The sequence below is a fragment of the Eurytemora carolleeae genome, unplaced genomic scaffold (assembly GCF_000591075.1).
Source record: "Eurytemora carolleeae unplaced genomic scaffold, Eaff_2.0 scaffold1103, whole genome shotgun sequence".
NCBI classification, from domain to species: domain Eukaryota; kingdom Metazoa; phylum Arthropoda; class Copepoda; order Calanoida; family Temoridae; genus Eurytemora; species Eurytemora carolleeae.
In genome coordinates, this window is record NW_019396993.1 from 54,460 (window position 1) to 71,719 (window position 17,260).

Genomic DNA, 17,260 nt, shown 5'->3' on the forward strand with positions numbered 1-17,260 from the left:
TCAATTAAAACCGGTTTTGGTGGATTTGAGACGCGACTCAAATTCATTAAATTCAAACTCAGGTGGTAGCAGTTAAGTTTAAGTTATTTTACTTGATTGATCTTAAACAAATTGTTAACCCATGTGAAGAGCAAATAACAAATAAAACCACAGTAAAAACTTGAACCCAACGTTTTCAAGTTCAATATTTGCTTTGACACAATTATCTTGCCTTAGCTTTTATCAATGGATCATTCTTCTAACTTTAAAGTTTATAGTCATTTTAGTGATTTCCTTTACTTAGATATGTACAACTTATCTTTGGTCAAAATAAGATAAAATTTAAACTTAAATTATCGAATACCTTTATATCTTTACAACCTGATGTGTAAACCTTTGATATTTTAAACCTTGATCTAGAACAAAACTTACAGTTATAAATGTCTACGTCATTGGATTGCAAAGTTAGATCAGACTCAATTCCTTTGACCAAAAATATTATTTTGATAAGTTTTCAAACAATCTCTTTAATCTTTTAACAAAATATAAACAGACTAGAGATGTAAAACATTTTCAAAGAAAAACTTGTTTCACTTAATATATATGTTAGGTTTTAAACTTCATATTTTATTAAAAAGTTACCAAAGATTGGCCATCTAGCCATGAAACAATTGATAACCTGAAATATATTTCAATGTTTTGAAGTGTTGCTAAAACTTTATATAATGTTTGCTGCAAATCATGATTATATAAATATATAAAAAACACGAAAATTAATGTTTAGATAAATGTACTTTTCCATTTATGTTTCATCTCTTCGGTAGCGTCTGATCCGATGAGGGAACGTGCTTGGTGACGATTCAGAACCAATTGTAATTGCAACGCAAGTAACATCTATCTATCTATCTCATAATCCAATTAGAGTTGAATTCTAAAATCAGTGCTAATGAAGTGAAAGGAAATTCTAATCTAATCAATATTTGAGCTACATCGCTGAACTGCCTACAGCCAGTTCAAATTTAAACCACTGATTCATAGCTTAAGATTTAGTAGTAGTTCAACGACCACGCAAATTTATTAAATAGATCCTTGGATTCATATAATTTGAATAAAAATAGCAGCTCAGTCTGTAGAATAAGCTGCTATTAGACCTTGATCCAAATAGCTTTGACCAGTAAATCATTTTAATTGAATTTAGACTCGATACTATAGCATTTTGAGTTCCAACCAAGTAAACAAGTTTTCAAGTTCATTTTCTTAAGACAAATTTAATTTTTTAGTGTCGATTTTCTTTTCTTGCTGTTACTGTAAATGAAGTCAAAAGGTATACTATCGTGAAACTATTAATTTAAGTATGATTTACTTAGAAATTACAATAGCGTGTGAATTATCTCATCCATTATGTCATCAAATCAAACTTCTGGAGTTAAATTAACTTGTCTTCTAAATTTACCAAGTTTCCTGCAATAAAATGTATTTTGGAATAATTCAAGCTTTTTTAAGGCTTTTTTGGAGTTTTGAGTTGATCCGTATCATATAATGAAACAGATTCCAAATAAATTAGCCCCAGACTGAGAAGCAATTTAATAGTTCAATTGAAAAGAAACCGAAAAAAAAGTATTTTGTTTAACATCATTTTTAAAATGTTGTATTTAATCATAAAGCTGTGTAAGTTCCATTCATCAAAGTAGAAACCTGAAGGTTTGGACCAGTTGTAAAGCTTTCATAGGATTTAGCTTAATTTCTCCAGGCAACACTGCCTATATATATAGTATGCTGCAGTTCGAAGGAAGTGAGGGGGGGGGGGGCTGCATTTAATATATATGTCCCAGGTCCAGAACAAGATTTAATCCTATATCTCTAAACCAATCTTACTCTCCGCTGATTAATGATTTAGATATATAAGATGAAAGTTTAATCTCTGTATTGAGATTTCCAATATATAGAATATAGAATATCCTTAAGGTGTCTAGAGCACATTCCAGCGCCTGACAGGTTATATAGAACACCCCTGCGTGGTTTAGTGGGTCACACTGGAGAGTTTAACGCTAGTCGAGTGAAATCACCGCGAGGATGAAGTAGTAGAGAAACTATACACAAATATATAATACACATCAATCCTTTCCGAATATTTTACTATCAGGTATTTAATATTTTATTGATCATTTTCATTATTTTGACGACAAGGCTTTGAAAATAAATTTTCAAAAGTTTTTAAAATTAGTTTTACTATTTCACTGTAAAAAATGATCCTACTAATTTTAACGTTTCTTACAAAAAAGGGCTCTCCGATTTATATGCTTCAAAACAGATTTGAATCAACTTAATCATCTGGAGATTTGAACTGTTTGCTTCTGTATAATTAAATATGAATATCAACTCGATAATACAGGGTGTCCCACATCAAATTAGATCGTTTATAGCTCAAAATTGTGATTTTAGAAAGACTAATAAGAAAATTTAAAAAAAATTAATCCTTTTTTAAAAATGTACAAGGTTACCTTAAACGTTTTCTTGCAGAAAATTTTTGGCTTTTCGAGTATTATTTGTGTATTTTGGGGTTAAAGCTTGGAGATAATCTAAGATGCTATGGGACGCTCCGTATATCCAAAAAGAAAAGGAGGCCTGTATAGCCGGGGGGGGGGGCACCTACAGAGTTACCCACAAAGGATAAAACCGTAAAGGCGACCTGTAGCAAATATAGCATGCCGATCCCAAGGTTAGATTACGTCTTATGTCTTGAATATAGTCTTTTAATGACTTATTAAACAATTTTCCGAAGAAAGAAACAAGTTTACAGTTTACAGTTTACAGTTTACAGTTTACAGTTTACAGTTTACAGTTTACAGTTTACAGTTTACAGTTTACAGTTTACAGTTTACAGTTTACAGTTTACAGTTTACAGTTTACAGTTTACAGTTTACAGTTTACAAAAAATCAAAATTTCCAAGAAAACAGAAGTACAAATTTCTTGGAGTCGGCCTGAAGTCTCATATATAACACATTTAGCATCATCAATTTGGTCTAACTAAAAATTCACTAAAATATTTGATTGAAGGTTTCAAGATGAAGCTCTTGCTCTTATTATTACTTCCTATGGCTATATCTGCTTCCGAACACAGAGAGGTATAAGAAAGGTTTTTTTCTTAAATATTCATTTTTTAGTTTACAACTTTTAAAATTTAAATTTAAAAAAGAAAAAAATGTTTTATAATAGATTAATGCAACAATGAATCCATAAATGACAAGAAACATGGAGATTTAAATATTTTTATATTGTTCTAATTAATTATCTAATTTTCTCATCCCTAAATGTTTGCAACCCAATGCACGTGGATTTAACGGTTCTGTCAATATTTCAGAAAACTGTGACTTTCGATAACAATATGACCCCTTTTACATAATTATATAGCCTTTTATCTTAAATACTTTTTTGTTGGCATATACATTTTCAATGAAAAAGTATAAATAAACAAATCTGTAAGTCTAAAGACTGTTGAGTTATCGACGAAATGTTTGCAATCCAATGTTAAATAAAATATTTTAAGTTTGAAATATAAAAGTTTTACACCGTGTCCGGTTGCAACGATATAGGGATTAGACAATTTGAGTTTGTGTCAAAGACTCAAATCCTTCAGCTTACAATGTACACCAAAGAATTTGTAAAAAATGTTTTCTATTGATTGTCAAACCGAACTGCATGAAAGGCCAACCAATTCTAATATGATAATTCAAAACCAACTTTCTAGAAATATATTTGTAATTTTAGACAAATTTATTCAGAAAAATTTGAAATTAGAAATCTTACCTCGCTAAAATTCTACATTATACGCGCGCACATATTAATTAAACAATATTGATGGTTGATAATAAAACCGGTTCATGGTTTAATTAAACAATATCGATGGTTGATAATAAAACCGGTTCATGGTTTAATTAAACAATATCGATGGACCGGTTCATGGTTTAATTAAACAATATCGATGGTTGATAATAAAACCGGTTCATGGTTTAATTAAACAATATCGATGGTTGATAATAAAACCGGTTCATGGTTTAATTAAACAATATCGATGGTTGATAATAAAACCGGTTCATGGTTTTAGGAAAGCAGGAAATTTCAAGATTTCAACAATCCTAATTTGTTTGCTTTAAATATTATTTCTTTGTATCCCAATATTTAGTTGAAATTAAAGATTTAAAGGCAGAAGATCTTAAATCTTTATTATTATCAATAATATAGATTTCGGTCCGCCATAGAATAAAACCCAAACTCTTGTAGATAATGATTTTAAGCTACAAATATATAAATACTTAGCCTTGACTCTCTACAGAAAATCCAATAAAAACATAAATAAGTAGATAATTATTTTTTTTTTTTAGAAAAAACAGTTTGGTTGGCTGTTTGGAACTAATAAAGCAGAAGAGAATCCCCCCCAGCGTAGACCTAAACCTTTTATCAAAACTCAGTATTCTCGTCAACCTGTAATTAAACCTCTTCCTGCAGATAGAGCTGACCGTAGACTCCAACCTTCCTTCAGAGGACCAACCAACTACAACCCACAGGTTTAATATGTAGAATAAAATCTGGGACAAAATTCAATAAACTGGGGTCGCTCAACCACCTATCACGTCGGTTCAGTTTTGAATCCTCAGTTCAAATTCTCATGAATCTTTACCTTTTAATCGGCGATTCAAGATTTGAACCGACGTTAAGTAGTTCAGCGAGCTAGCTCAATTTGATTAAATCCGGTCCCTGGAGAACTAAAGAACTATAAAACTAGAAACCTAGAGAACAAGAGAACAAGAGAACTAGAGAATGAGAGAACTAGAGAACTAGAGAACTAGAGAACTAGAGAACTAGAGAACTAGAGAACTAGAGAACTAGAGAACTAGAGAGCTAGAGAACTAGAGAATGAGAGAAATAGAGAACAAGAGAACAAGAGAACTAGAGAACTAGAGAACTAGAGAACTAGAGAACTAGAGAACTAGATAACTAGAGGACTAGAAAACTAGAGAACTAAGAGAACAAGAGTACAAGAGAACTAGAGAACTAGAGAACTAGAGAATTTGAGAACTAGAGAACTAGAGAACTTGAGAACTAGAGAATTGGAGAACTAGAGAACTAGAGAACTAGAGAACTAGAGAACTAGAGACCTAGAGACCTAGAGAACCAGAGAACTAGAGAACTAGAGAACTAGAGAACTTGAGAACTAGAGAATTGGAGAACTAGAGAACTAGAGAACTAGAGAACTAGAGAATAGAAAACTAGAGAACTAAGAGAACAAGAGTACAAGAGAACTAGAGAACTAGAGAACTAGAGAACTAGAGAACTAGAGAACTAGAGAACTAGAGAACTAGAGAACTAGAGAACTAGAGAACTAGAGAACTAGAGAACTGGAGGACTAGGGAGCTAGAGACCTAGAGACCTAGAGACCTAGAGAACTAGAGAACTAGAGAACTAGAGAACTAGAGAACTAGAGAACTAGAGAACTAGAGAACTGGAGGACTAGAGAGCTAGAGACCTAGAGACCTAGAGAACTAGAGAACTAGAGAACTAAAGAACTAGAGACCTGGAGACCTAGAGAACTAGAGAACTAGAGAACAAGATAACTAGATAACTAAAGAACTAGAGAACTAGAGAACTAGAGAACTAGAGAACTAGAGAACTAGAGAACTAGAGAACTAGAGAACTAGAGAACTAGAGTACAAGAGAACTAAAGTACTAGAATACTTCATAGCTAGAAAACTAGAGGATTTTAGACCTAAAAAAATAGAGTAAAAAAGAACTATTTTATTAATTGAGAACTAAAAAAACCAGATAATAATTAGAAAACCTAAGGAAATAGAGAACTAGGAAACTAGAAAACCAAGTAACTATAAAACGAGAGGATATATGCTAGACAACTAGAGAACTATAGATATCAAGAAAACTAAAAGAATTAAAGAAAAAGATTAGCAAATAAAAAAAAAGATTGAATCACATAAATTGATTAATATCTCATCGTAATTTGTAAACTTCGGTTTATTTCAAGTATCGGTTCGAATGTTTTAAGCAGCCAGTGGCCGAATTTAAAGAATTTAAGCGGCGGTTTAAATTTAAGCCGCGGCTTAAATATGGTTGGTTCCACTTAAAATTGTATCAATTGTTTCTTGATTTAAGCCGGCGCTTAATTGAAACCGGGTTTTGGCAGATTTAAACCGCGGCTCAAATTCTTTAAATTCCATCTTAGATCAAGCTGTTCCTACACACATAAACTGCATGAGGCAAAGACAGTGAATCATCATATAATGAAAATTATGTGATTTAGGCTGAAGCGGCTGCCGCTGAATTCTCCAGTAGAAAACTTCTAATGCCAGTTATAATTTCATCATACTCCTCTACTAATATTCAAGGTTAGGCAGACATCTTTATAATCTAGTCAGAGAAAACATTTTTCGCATTCTTGGTTTTAATATGTATTGGTGTCAAGGACAACATCATTATTATTTTGTTTTATATAATTCCACCTTTATTCAAGGTTTTTATTTCTTCTTAGTAAATTTGTTATGGTTCAATGTGCCTGTATCCGGTACCATATTTTACATATCCTGCATCTTAGCTTATATATCCAGTATCCTGATTTATATATCTTGCATCTTAGCTTATGCATCCTATATCCTGGTTTATATATCCAGTATCCTGGTTTATATATCCAGTATCCTAGTTTATATATACAGTATCCTGATTTATATATCTTGCATCTTAGCTTATATCCTATATCCTGGTTTATATACACAGTATCCGGGTTTTTATATCCAGTATTCTAGTTTAAAAATCCTGTATCCTTGTTTATATATCCAGTATCCTTGTTTCATATATCCAGTATTAGGGATTACATATCCAGCATCCTAGTTTATAAATACGGTATAATGGCTTATATATCTAGTATCCTGGCTTATATATCCAGTATCCTGGGTTACATACCCTGTAACCTGGTGTATATATCCTGAATCCTGGTTTATATATCCTGTATCCTGTTTTATATATCCAGTATCCTGGTTTATATATATCCAGTATCCTGGTTTACATATCCTGTATCTTGGTTTATATATCCAGTATCCTGGTTTATATAACCTGAATCCAGGTTTATATTTTCAGTATCCTGGTTTATATATCCAGTATCCTGGTCTATATATCCGGTATCCTGGTTTATATATTCTGTATCCTGGTTTATATACCCAGTATCCTGGTTTATATATACTGTATCCTGGTTTATATACCCAGTATTCTGGTTTATATATCCAGTATCCTGGTTTATATATCCTGTATTCTGGTTTATATATTTATTATCCTGGTTTATATATCCAGTATCCTGGTTTATATATCCATATCCTGGTTGATATATCTATGTCGTTAAAAAACTTAATTCTTTTAGGGAACGGTAAAGCTGATAAAATTGAGCCAATTGGTCAAGAAAATGATATCACTGGAGATCTTGAGACACAAGATGATCTGAAGAGAGATGAAGACGACCTAGCAGATACTCAGGCTACTCAACAAGTAAACAACGCTCTCTCTGAACCTTCACAATTAAGACCAAAGCCCAGCACTGGATCCCAGGGCGAAGATTTAGGTATATATTGTACGATGTTAGGTTCTTTCTAAAGGTATTTTCCCAAGTGGAAACATCCCAACTTAGCCGCAGCGCTCGGACCTCTATCCCATCCTACCCGCAGTGCTCGGCCTCCATTACCCTAACCTTTGGGAAGTTGCCGCTTGAGAATTTGTCACTTGGGAAGTCGCCCTTGAGAAATGCATTTACAAAAATACCTAGCACCTATTGTAAAATGTACATAATGTTTGCAATATACGGTACATGAATTTTAAATGTTTTCTCACGGTAAAGTTAAAGACAAAAAAACGTACGCCATGCCAAGCAACATGCAAAGTTATGTTTTTTAAGTTTTTGTTTTACTGACTCAGTTTTTGAAGAAGTGAAGATAATAAAATATACATTGTAATGTTTATAGACACTTTTATAGTCTAACATATGTATTTTAGACTTAATAGATCTAGAAGATTCATCTCCTTATCTTCCCTCTATACCTTCGTCGTTTGATAGAGATAACCAGGTATTTTACATACAGTGAGAACCAGAAAGCTCTGACATAGAAAGACGACGTTAAGAATCAAGCAATTAACTTTCAAAAGTCCAATGACCATGGGAAACGGGAATTGTTCAGGTCCAATTTAATTAAATTAGTGATACAATACAATTATTTGCTTTATAACAATAACATATACTCTTAAGTATTCCTTAAATGACGTCTTCCTATTCCATTGTTTTTTGGTTATCACTGAAAACATATACAGCTAGTAAGTTAGTAATATACCATTTCTTCAGGATAGATGTTCTTATACATAATGTTTCACATCATACTACCATCCAGTTCATTAATATTCAAACTAAAATCATCCTTTACCATTCATTCAATGTCATCAAATACCATTCATTTCCATCTTCACTTACAAATACTAGTTCTGTGCTTATGATCTGTTTTATATTGATGAAAAATTATTATTATTATTTAAAATATTTTAGGCGATATCACCAAAAGAGAGATACCAGCTAATTGTAAAAGATACCAGGGTAAATTTAAATGAGGTAATCAAAATTTTTTGTTCTCAAAAAATTTGAAAAAAATATCAAATAATATACAGGGTGTCCGATAATGATTGAAATGATTGATATATAGAGATATCAAGGATAATTAATTTCCAATTAAAAAAAAAATAATGATAGTAACTCACATTTGCAAAGCTTTAAATGCGTTTAGTCCTTTCCATGGGAAAAAAATTCTTAAAGAAAAAACAGAAACACAGCTACGTCTTTAATGTTGTAATATCCCATGTTTATTGGGACACCCTGTAGAAAAAAAGAGAAAAATTCTAGAAAAAACAAATCACTTATCACCTTCATAGTTACCTGAGCTAACAAGACCTATATTGTGGTTGAGTTGTTTACTTGTCTTTACCTAATCCCAGTAAATATCTTGCAACGGTTTTTAGAATTCAGATAAATGCTTCTCACAAACAAATCTACAGACTTACCAATAGATTAATTTGTAGAACTTTGTACAGGGACCGAATCGGAGAGGTCGCTGAGCTAACTACCGACAGTTAAAATTCTGAATCACTGATTCAAGTCCTCATGAATCTTTGAATCGGAGATTCAGAATTTGAACCGACAAAACGTAATTCAGCGACTTCTCTAATTTATTAAATTCGGTCACAGAAGTTCAAAGATAAGGAAGCCATGAAAATAATAAAAATTTAGGACAATATTGAAAACTTTGTTGGACTGGAGGAAGAGTTTGAGAAACTAGTTGAAGATGATATTGTTGAATCTGTATTCAAAGAAGAGGATGATCTTGAGAATGTTCTTGATGCTGAGCAGGTGGAAGAGATAGATCAGTTGGCAGCTCCAGGTACTGTATTCAGTAGATATACTGCTTAAAGGGACCTGCATGCAAATGGGCAATGTCCGATTTATGTGAAAAGAAATTGTCGTTTTTCTATTTTAAAAGTAATTATTTCTGATAATTCCTGATCATGTTTTCATGCAATAGAAACGCGCAAATCAATGTTTTAGGGAAACCACAATTGAAAAAAGTCCGTTTCCAATAAATATCTAATTCATACTTTATCAGAAAGAGCTTTTAAGGGTATCATGGTGAATCGGACATTACCATTTTTGCATGAGGGGTCCTTTTAAACAGATAAGAAAATACGTATTTAAAAATGATAAAGCCTGGAAGCTAAATGTACTTCACCTCTCTCTTTACTTTTTGAGTCAAATTTATGATCTAAACGTTAAGATCATACATTTTGCTAAGAATATCTATACAATATTATATTTAAACAAATAACATGATATTGACTGACACGAATTAATTTTGATAAAAATCAGTGCATGTGTGAGAAAGTGTGTAATGAATTGATACCCCACGCAATATAAGAAGATTTCACGTCAACAATTCACGCTTTCACTTGATATTTGAATAACACGTTTTTACTGTGATTCCAATCAATCAATCATTCAATTTCATGTTTTAGAGGTTAGGTTTCATTGCAATGTATGAATGTGAAACTACAAATAAATTTGAAAAAAATTTGAAATTAAAAAGTGCACTGAGTTTTCTTTTCATTTTCTTATCATATAATCTTTGGCTAGGTTTACACATTCCATTGAAGATTATGCTGGGTATTGAATATTGATTGATAAACCAGTTTCAGAAATCCAACCTGTTAGTGGACAATTTAATGAAAACATTCCTCCACCTCGACCAATTGGACCCATCGGACCTCCTCGACCTTTAAGACCTCAGAGACCCAATGGACCTCCCCGTGGACAAGGTTTAAGTCAGGTCCCGACCCGACCCTTTACTGCTGACGAGTCTGAGGAGGAGTCCTCCATCTTTGATTTTATTCCGTTCTTGAAGAAAAAACCGAGCAAAACAGCAAAACCAACTAATCCTAACAGGAATCCGGGAAAACCAGTTTTCCCGCCAAAACGATTTCCTCTAGTTCCGCCCTCACAAACACAAATACCAGTCAATCCAGAGGAAAATACAATCGTAGTTGAGGTAAATTGATCATTCAAAAAATTTGATTTTATTTCATCGCCCTCATGACATTTCTAAATTTGATTTCTGCTTTTAGAACCCTGAGAGTTCAACTCCTGTAGTAGCAGCTGACATCATTGGTTCCAATGACACGGCTAGAATTGACACAGAACCTGAACCCTTTATAGTTACCGGACAGCAGATTCCATCTAATGTCAATAATCAGAATTATCCTCAACCTCGTCCTCAAGGATTCAGGCGTCCTAACCTTCCTCCTCAATCTCGTCCTCTTCAGCACAACCAGCTTCGTCCGGCTCGTCCCAACCTTCCTGTCAATAGAAATCAGACCCCCTTCCTCCCTCCTCGTCCCCTACAGGCTCCACCCTCCCATGATGATCATGTAGATCTACCGCCCCATCTCAGGCAACAGCATCATAGCCAACTGCAACAGCATCAGAAAGGACCTCAGGAGCGAATCTCACAGACACAACAATTGCAAGAACCTCAACGACAACAGCAGCCATTGAAACAGCCTTATCCCTTTGTAAGACCAAACAACCTCAATTCTAACCCAGGTACATTTTTACCATTGCTTCAAGGGAGAAAAATCCAATTGATTATAGGTCTAACATAAGTCCTAAAAACAGCTTTTGTAGAACATGCGAGTTGATATCTAAGTTCTGAAATATGAAAATTAGTTTTAAATTACAAAAGGATGTTGTTTTATCTTCAGAAACCCCTGGTCCTGTGCCTAACGACTCTGTTGCTGAAATTTCTGGAGCTGGAACTGATTTTGCTGCACACCTCTCCTCTCTCCTAACCTCATTCTTTACCACCACCCCGTCCCCTCTACCTCCTGTCCCCTCCCTTCCTTCACTAGTAGAAGATACAGTATTTTCAGATGTTTTCAAAGGTAATTATTTGATTGTTATTTATATTGTATTATAACTATTATCTTTAAAAATTTTTTCTATTCATATCATTTCTACTGAAATTAATCTTTCCTCTTTTTTTTAAGGATTTGGAAGAGAAAGGCAGGCTGTTCCCCCAACAGGAGTAAGTGTTCTGCTAAGACGTCCAGCAAACACAGACTCTTCGACAGTATCACCTGCTGTGTCTTCAGATTCATCTCCTGCCGTATCCTCAGCTGTATCTCCTTCAGTGTCTTCATCTCTATCCCCATCAGAAATAGCAACTACAGCTAATTTACCTGGAACTGAGACAACCATTGATCAAACCGATGAAGAAACAACAACAACAGCTTTTAGAGACCTAGCATTTGCAGCTCAAGACACAACTTTTTCGCAGGAAGATACTCCTGCAACTGTTAAAGATACTTTTACAACTGTTAAAGATACAACCGATGCTGTAAGCGATACAACAGAATCTGTAACAGGAGCTGAAGCTGAAGAATCAAAATCAACTGCTTCCTATCCCTACAATCCTAGACCTCTTAACTTAAACAACATTGCTAGAAACAAACCAACTCTTCGTCCTAGAATCGTTCAACAGCAACCTTTCAGACCACAGCAAAGTGTATTTAGACCACTACCGACAACAACATTAAGCCCAGCTGTTCAGGAAGTAGTTGATGAATACACAAATGGGTTTCAGGTATTGACATTTTTTAAGTAACTAAAAATTCATATGAATGTAAAAAATATATTTGAGAAAGTAAAATAATACTTATTGTGAATTGTTTTCAGGTTGGAACTGAGGACCAGAGTGTACTGCAAACAATGAAAAAGAATTTTGAACAAAAGAAAAATATTTTTGCTCAGTTTGTAAATATTGAACAGGAGGATGCCCCCTTCTTACCCAACTCCGATATATCTGGTTCAGATTGGACCAAGATGAAACCCTACGCTCTCCGCTCCATGACCGCTCCCAACCTAGGCTCCGCCCAACCACGAACAACAACCCAAGATCCTACAACGGAACGATCAAGTTTACCGCCGGCGGATCTGCCGAATCCTAACACACCAAACTTTCCATCGGAGAGGAACGCGGAGGGAGGGTTTAAACCAATGTTACCCAGAACAAAATAATTTATTATTTTTTTTTATAATGTCCACTCATTACTCGCTCAAAAATCATTACTCATTTTACTCATTTAGTCTTTTTTGAATTCATTATCTGTTTGGCAATTTGGCGGTTTTTTGTAAAAAAGAAATCAGAAAAATTAAAACAATCCTTTTCCCGTACTCCTTTTGTAGTCTAATGATTACCTTTCTTTCAAAGAGCTTTTCTGTTTTTGATCTTAAACATCAAAATATGAAATATGACGACTTTCTAAACTAAATAAAAAATCGTCTTCCACTTGGTTTTGGTTTTGGACTTTTAGTCCAAGGGAAAATAATAATTATACGTTATCTAAACTGTACATTTTAACATGGTGTTGCATGGCACTAAAGTAATAAATTATATTTTTGTTTATTTGTATCAATTTAATGATTGAGCAGATAGAGAGGGAGGGAGAGAGAGAGAGAGAGAAAACATGTGTAAAGAATACTCATTGCACAATTGATGAACAATAAGCAGTGTACATCACTCTTAATATCTTTCTATACATCAAACAAACAATCCATTGGAAATTCGAAAACAGTTCCGCCAAAAACAGCAGAATAATTTTCATTTTCTTTTGTACATAACATATTGTATTCCCTGTATCTGCCCCTATACTGCACTTTAAGCTCAACTACCATGTCGAGCCGGTCTCTCCCATTAAACAGTAATTTTAAAATCATAAAACTTCTTACTTAGATATATTGGATTTAAATATATCTTCAAATGATTTTTTCTTGCAAATTCCGAATTGCAGTTTTCATATAAATGAATTATATGTTTTTTCTTGCAAAATTCTACAGGGTGTCCCAATAAACATGGAAATTCAGTGACGAGTTCGATATCGTCTTTTCAAATAATTCTTTGATTTAGTATAGTGATACCTACTGAGAAAGCAGTACACTAACAAAGTAAACTTGTCCGTCTTCATTGTTCATCTTGCGGAGACATTATAGACACATCTTTACAGTCTTTTACCCTTTTCATAAAGTTAATTCTAGCAGACTTATGGCTGTTGAAATTAGGTATTACAATGCTAATTCATAACAAAGACGATATCAAATTCGTCACTGAATTCCCATAGTTTTTGGGACACCCTGTATTTAAGAATCATTGTATTTTCCTTGAATTGAAAACTACATAAACTTGGATAAATACAAAAATAATGTGAAATAAAAATCTGATTATCTACATTAATTCTTTTTCATTGTACATTTGATAATTATTTTACAATAGTGTTTTCGTACAGATTCTTGTTTTTTATTAATTACATAAATCTTTTTTTTTGATATCCACAAGTCACTCTCAAATTTCGGAAAATGATAATATTAAAGGGACTGTAAAGAAAAAATGAAAGGTGGTATAGGATGAAACCTTAGAATCTCAGGCGTTGAACGATACATATAAAACGTCTATCTGATGTTTCTGTCTTGAGAAATTTATGCAATATCCCACAGGAGCCTGAGAATCTTAGGTTTGTGGCTATTATAATTTTTAATTTTTATTTTGCATTTTTAATACATATAATTGATACTATATTATTACATATATTACCGGGAACTTCAGCCAATGGCAGTGCAGTATTGTTGTCACGTGATACAGACGAAAATCACGGGACCAGTATACTACAATTTTTATACAAAATTGCATATAGACACAAAAACGAAAATGTCGCAAAACAAATTCACACAGGGTTACCCACAAATGACGACCTTAAACTATTTAAATATGAAGAACTAAAGGTGGATTTTAGACAAAGACAGTTGAATAAGTTTTAAAGGTAATATTAAATGGTCTGGCAAAGATAGAAACAAGTTTACAATTGCATGGTGCCAGGAATTTATAAAAAAAATAACAGAATAAATTTCGTACAATCGTCTTTAAAGTCTCATCATGTATATGAAGACGACATTCGGGACTTATTATACAGGTTTACCCACAAAGGATGAGACCTCAGAGACGATTGTACAGAAGTTTTTACGTCTGTTTCCTTTTATTTAGGACTCTCTGCAACTCGTAAATGTTTCTTTCTTTGCGAAATCATTTAATGAGCCCACAAAAGACGATATCTAAGAAAGAAGATTTACTTCAACTGGAGATCGTCATTTTTTCATGAGTTTCAGATCGTCTTTACAGTCTCATGCTTTGTGGGAAACCCTGTGCATAAATTAACTAAAACTTATTTTAAAAAAAGCAAAAAATATTTACAAGAGATGAGAATTATTTTTATTTGTCCAGCGTATTATATTTACAAATATTACAATTACAAATCTGTCATGTGAGAACTGAGCGCTGTCAATTCAGGAATGAGACCAAATACAAATCTTATTAATAATTTGGAAAACCATATTTGACAACCTTCGCACGAAAAAATTGTACACGTAAAATGTAATTGGGGATGGGATGGTGATGTAAAAATAGGTTGGATTTTGCTCCTAATTCCTTCAAAAAAGATATAAAATGTTATTATAAGCTGTATATGAGACACAAATATGAAAGGAATTTGAGATACTTCTAATATTTTAAAATGTTTGAAGGGCAATGGACAAATACACTGCCAATGTACCAACAAGAATAGGTACAAGATCCAGACGTTTAAACATAATGAGTATTGAGTTTCATTGATTCATTTTAATGTCTACTAAATAAAATGTTGTTGGTAAAATTCAAATTTGTTGTTGCGCAAGCTGTTGCAGTTAGATATTGTGAATTGTACGGAGGGGGTTGTATTGTTGTTGTAGTTTAATATTGTGGTTTGTATGGAGGTGGCTGTATTTTTGTTGTAGTTTAATATGTGGATTGTATGGAGGTGGTTGTATTGTTGTTGTAGTTTAATATTGTGGATTGTATGAAGGTGGTTTTATTGCTGTTGTAGTTTAATATTGTGGATTGTATGAAGGTGGTTGATAGTATTGTTGTTATAGTTTAATATTGTGGATTGTATGGAGGGGGTTGTATTGTTGTTGTAGTTTAATATTGTGGATTGTATGGAGGTGGTTGTATTGTTGTTGTAGTTTAATATTGTGGATTGTATGGAGGGGGTTGTATTGTTGTTGTAGTTTAATATTGTGGATTGTATGGAGGTGGTTGCATTGTTGCTGTAGTTTAATATTGTTGATTGTATGGAGCTGGTTGATTGTATGGAGGTGGTTGTATTGTTGTTGTAGTTTAATATTGTTGATTGTATGGAGCTGGTTGATTGTATGGAGGTGGTTGTATTGTTGTTGTAGTTTAATATTGTTGATTGTATGGAGCTGGTTGATTGTATGGAGGTGGTTGTATTGTTGTTGTAGTTTAATATTGTGGATTGTACGGAGGTGGCTGTATTGTTGTTGTAGTTTAATATTGTGGATTGTACGGAGGTGGTTGTATTGTTGTTGTAGTTTAATGTTGTGGATTGCACGGAGGTGGTTGTATTGTTGTTGTAGTTTAATATTGGGGATTGTACGGAGGGGGTTGTATTGTTGTTGTAGTTTAATATTGTGGATTGTACGGAGGTGGTTGTATTGTTGTTGTAGTTTAATATTGTGGATTGTACGGAGATGGTTGTATTGTTGTTGTAATTTAATATTGTGGATTGTATGGAGGTGGTTGATTGTATTGTTGTTGCTGTGGGAACTGCTGCATCTGATACTGTTAAGACAAATATCTATTTAATATTTTTTTATGATTCTTTTCATTAATTTCCAACATTTTTGTTGACAAAAAGACATTAAAGATAAGAAATAAATAATAAACATACATTTTTTTCCAATTCAAGGTTTCCAAATTTATGTGTAATTTTGATGTCATCTTTAAGATATTTCCATCTTTTAAAAATTGCTTTTTGTAATCGTTTGTTCTATATGATTGAATTGAATCAGTCGAATAAACCAAATTGTTTACATAGTACACAGCTGAATAAATATGTTTCCTGTGGTTGAACTGGTGTATAGGTCTGATGTAGGATCACAGTAGCTGCCGGCTGAAAAAGAATTTTTTATTTATAAGAATATTGAAATAATATTTTTTGTTTATTCTTGGACACTCTGCATTGCAAAAAAGATTATCATTTAGGTCTTCCACGTCGGGGAGGCAACTGCGAAACCAGAGGACGATCAGAAAGAACAGGTTTAAGTCGGTCCACGGAGACAGAATCGGATTTAGAACCAATCTGGACTTGAAAATACTTTGGATACTTAGAAAGCACTAGATAAGGTCCTCTGTACAGCGGAGATAACGGGGGCTTAGACGTATCTTCCCTGACAAACACATGAGAACAGGAGGTTAAACTTGACGGAATCCTGTCTGGCTTCAAGTCTGAGGACGAAGAATGATGAGGCCAGATCGAAGGATTGTTTTTCAGGATGGATTGAATTCTCCTGAGATATTCTGACGAAGGCAGCTCTGGACTGTCCAGAAACTCTCCGGGCAACACTAATGGAGAACCAAAAAGAGCCTCGGAGGCGGAGATGGCAGAATCTTCCCTAGGAACGCTTCGGAGACCTAGTAGAACCAGGGGAAGATGATGGAACCAATCAGACCCAGCCAAACGAGAGCGTAGAGAAACCTTGAGTTGGCGATGAAATCTTTCCACAATTCCGTTAGACTGAGGATGGAACGAAGTCGT

General features: G+C 33.6%; 2 protein-coding genes across 3 annotated transcripts in view; one reads left to right on the plus strand and one right to left on the minus strand.

Moving 5' to 3' along the window:
- The first annotated feature begins 1,965 nt into the window (after positions 1-1,965).
- Positions 1,966-13,023, plus strand: LOC111710876 (uncharacterized protein C6orf132 homolog). Of its 2 annotated transcripts, none has more exons than XM_023485049.1 (13): positions 1,966-2,122; positions 3,038-3,105; positions 4,363-4,545; positions 6,291-6,375; positions 7,398-7,595; positions 8,024-8,094; positions 8,565-8,627; positions 9,300-9,450; positions 10,259-10,608; positions 10,685-11,162; positions 11,321-11,500; positions 11,606-12,201; positions 12,294-13,023. In XM_023485049.1, exons 2-13 carry the CDS (start codon positions 3,046-3,048, stop codon positions 12,633-12,635), a joined length of 2,757 nt encoding a protein of 918 aa, XP_023340817.1. In that variant the 5' UTR covers positions 1,966-2,122; positions 3,038-3,045; the 3' UTR covers positions 12,636-13,023. The 2 variants fall into 2 exon arrangements, with proteins under 2 accessions (XP_023340817.1, XP_023340816.1); XM_023485048.1 differs by having other exon boundaries at positions 1,967-2,122; positions 10,253-10,608.
- Positions 13,024-14,854: 1,831 nt separating this feature from the next.
- LOC111710879 (uncharacterized) overlaps positions 14,855-17,260 on the minus strand; it is a 9,656-nt gene continuing 7,250 nt past the window's right edge. The window contains exons 7-8 of the mRNA XM_023485053.1: positions 16,565-16,615; positions 14,855-16,284 (exon numbers count right to left, since the gene is read on the minus strand). Of these exons, the coding sequence (XP_023340821.1) occupies positions 16,216-16,284; positions 16,565-16,615 (120 nt within the window). The 3' untranslated portion in view covers positions 14,855-16,215. The remainder of the gene's footprint in view (positions 16,285-16,564; positions 16,616-17,260) is intronic.

Coding starts and splice junctions, on each gene's coding strand:
- LOC111710876 (XM_023485048.1), top strand. CDS start 3,046: ATGAAGCTCTTGCTCTTATTATTACTTCCTATGGCTATATCTGCTTCC. Junction 9,451..10,252: donor AGATCAGTTGGCAGCTCCAG/GTACTGTATTCA, acceptor TTGATAAACCAG/TTTCAGAAATCCAACCTGTT. Junction 12,202..12,293: donor AATACACAAATGGGTTTCAG/GTATTGACATTT, acceptor AATTGTTTTCAG/GTTGGAACTGAGGACCAGAG.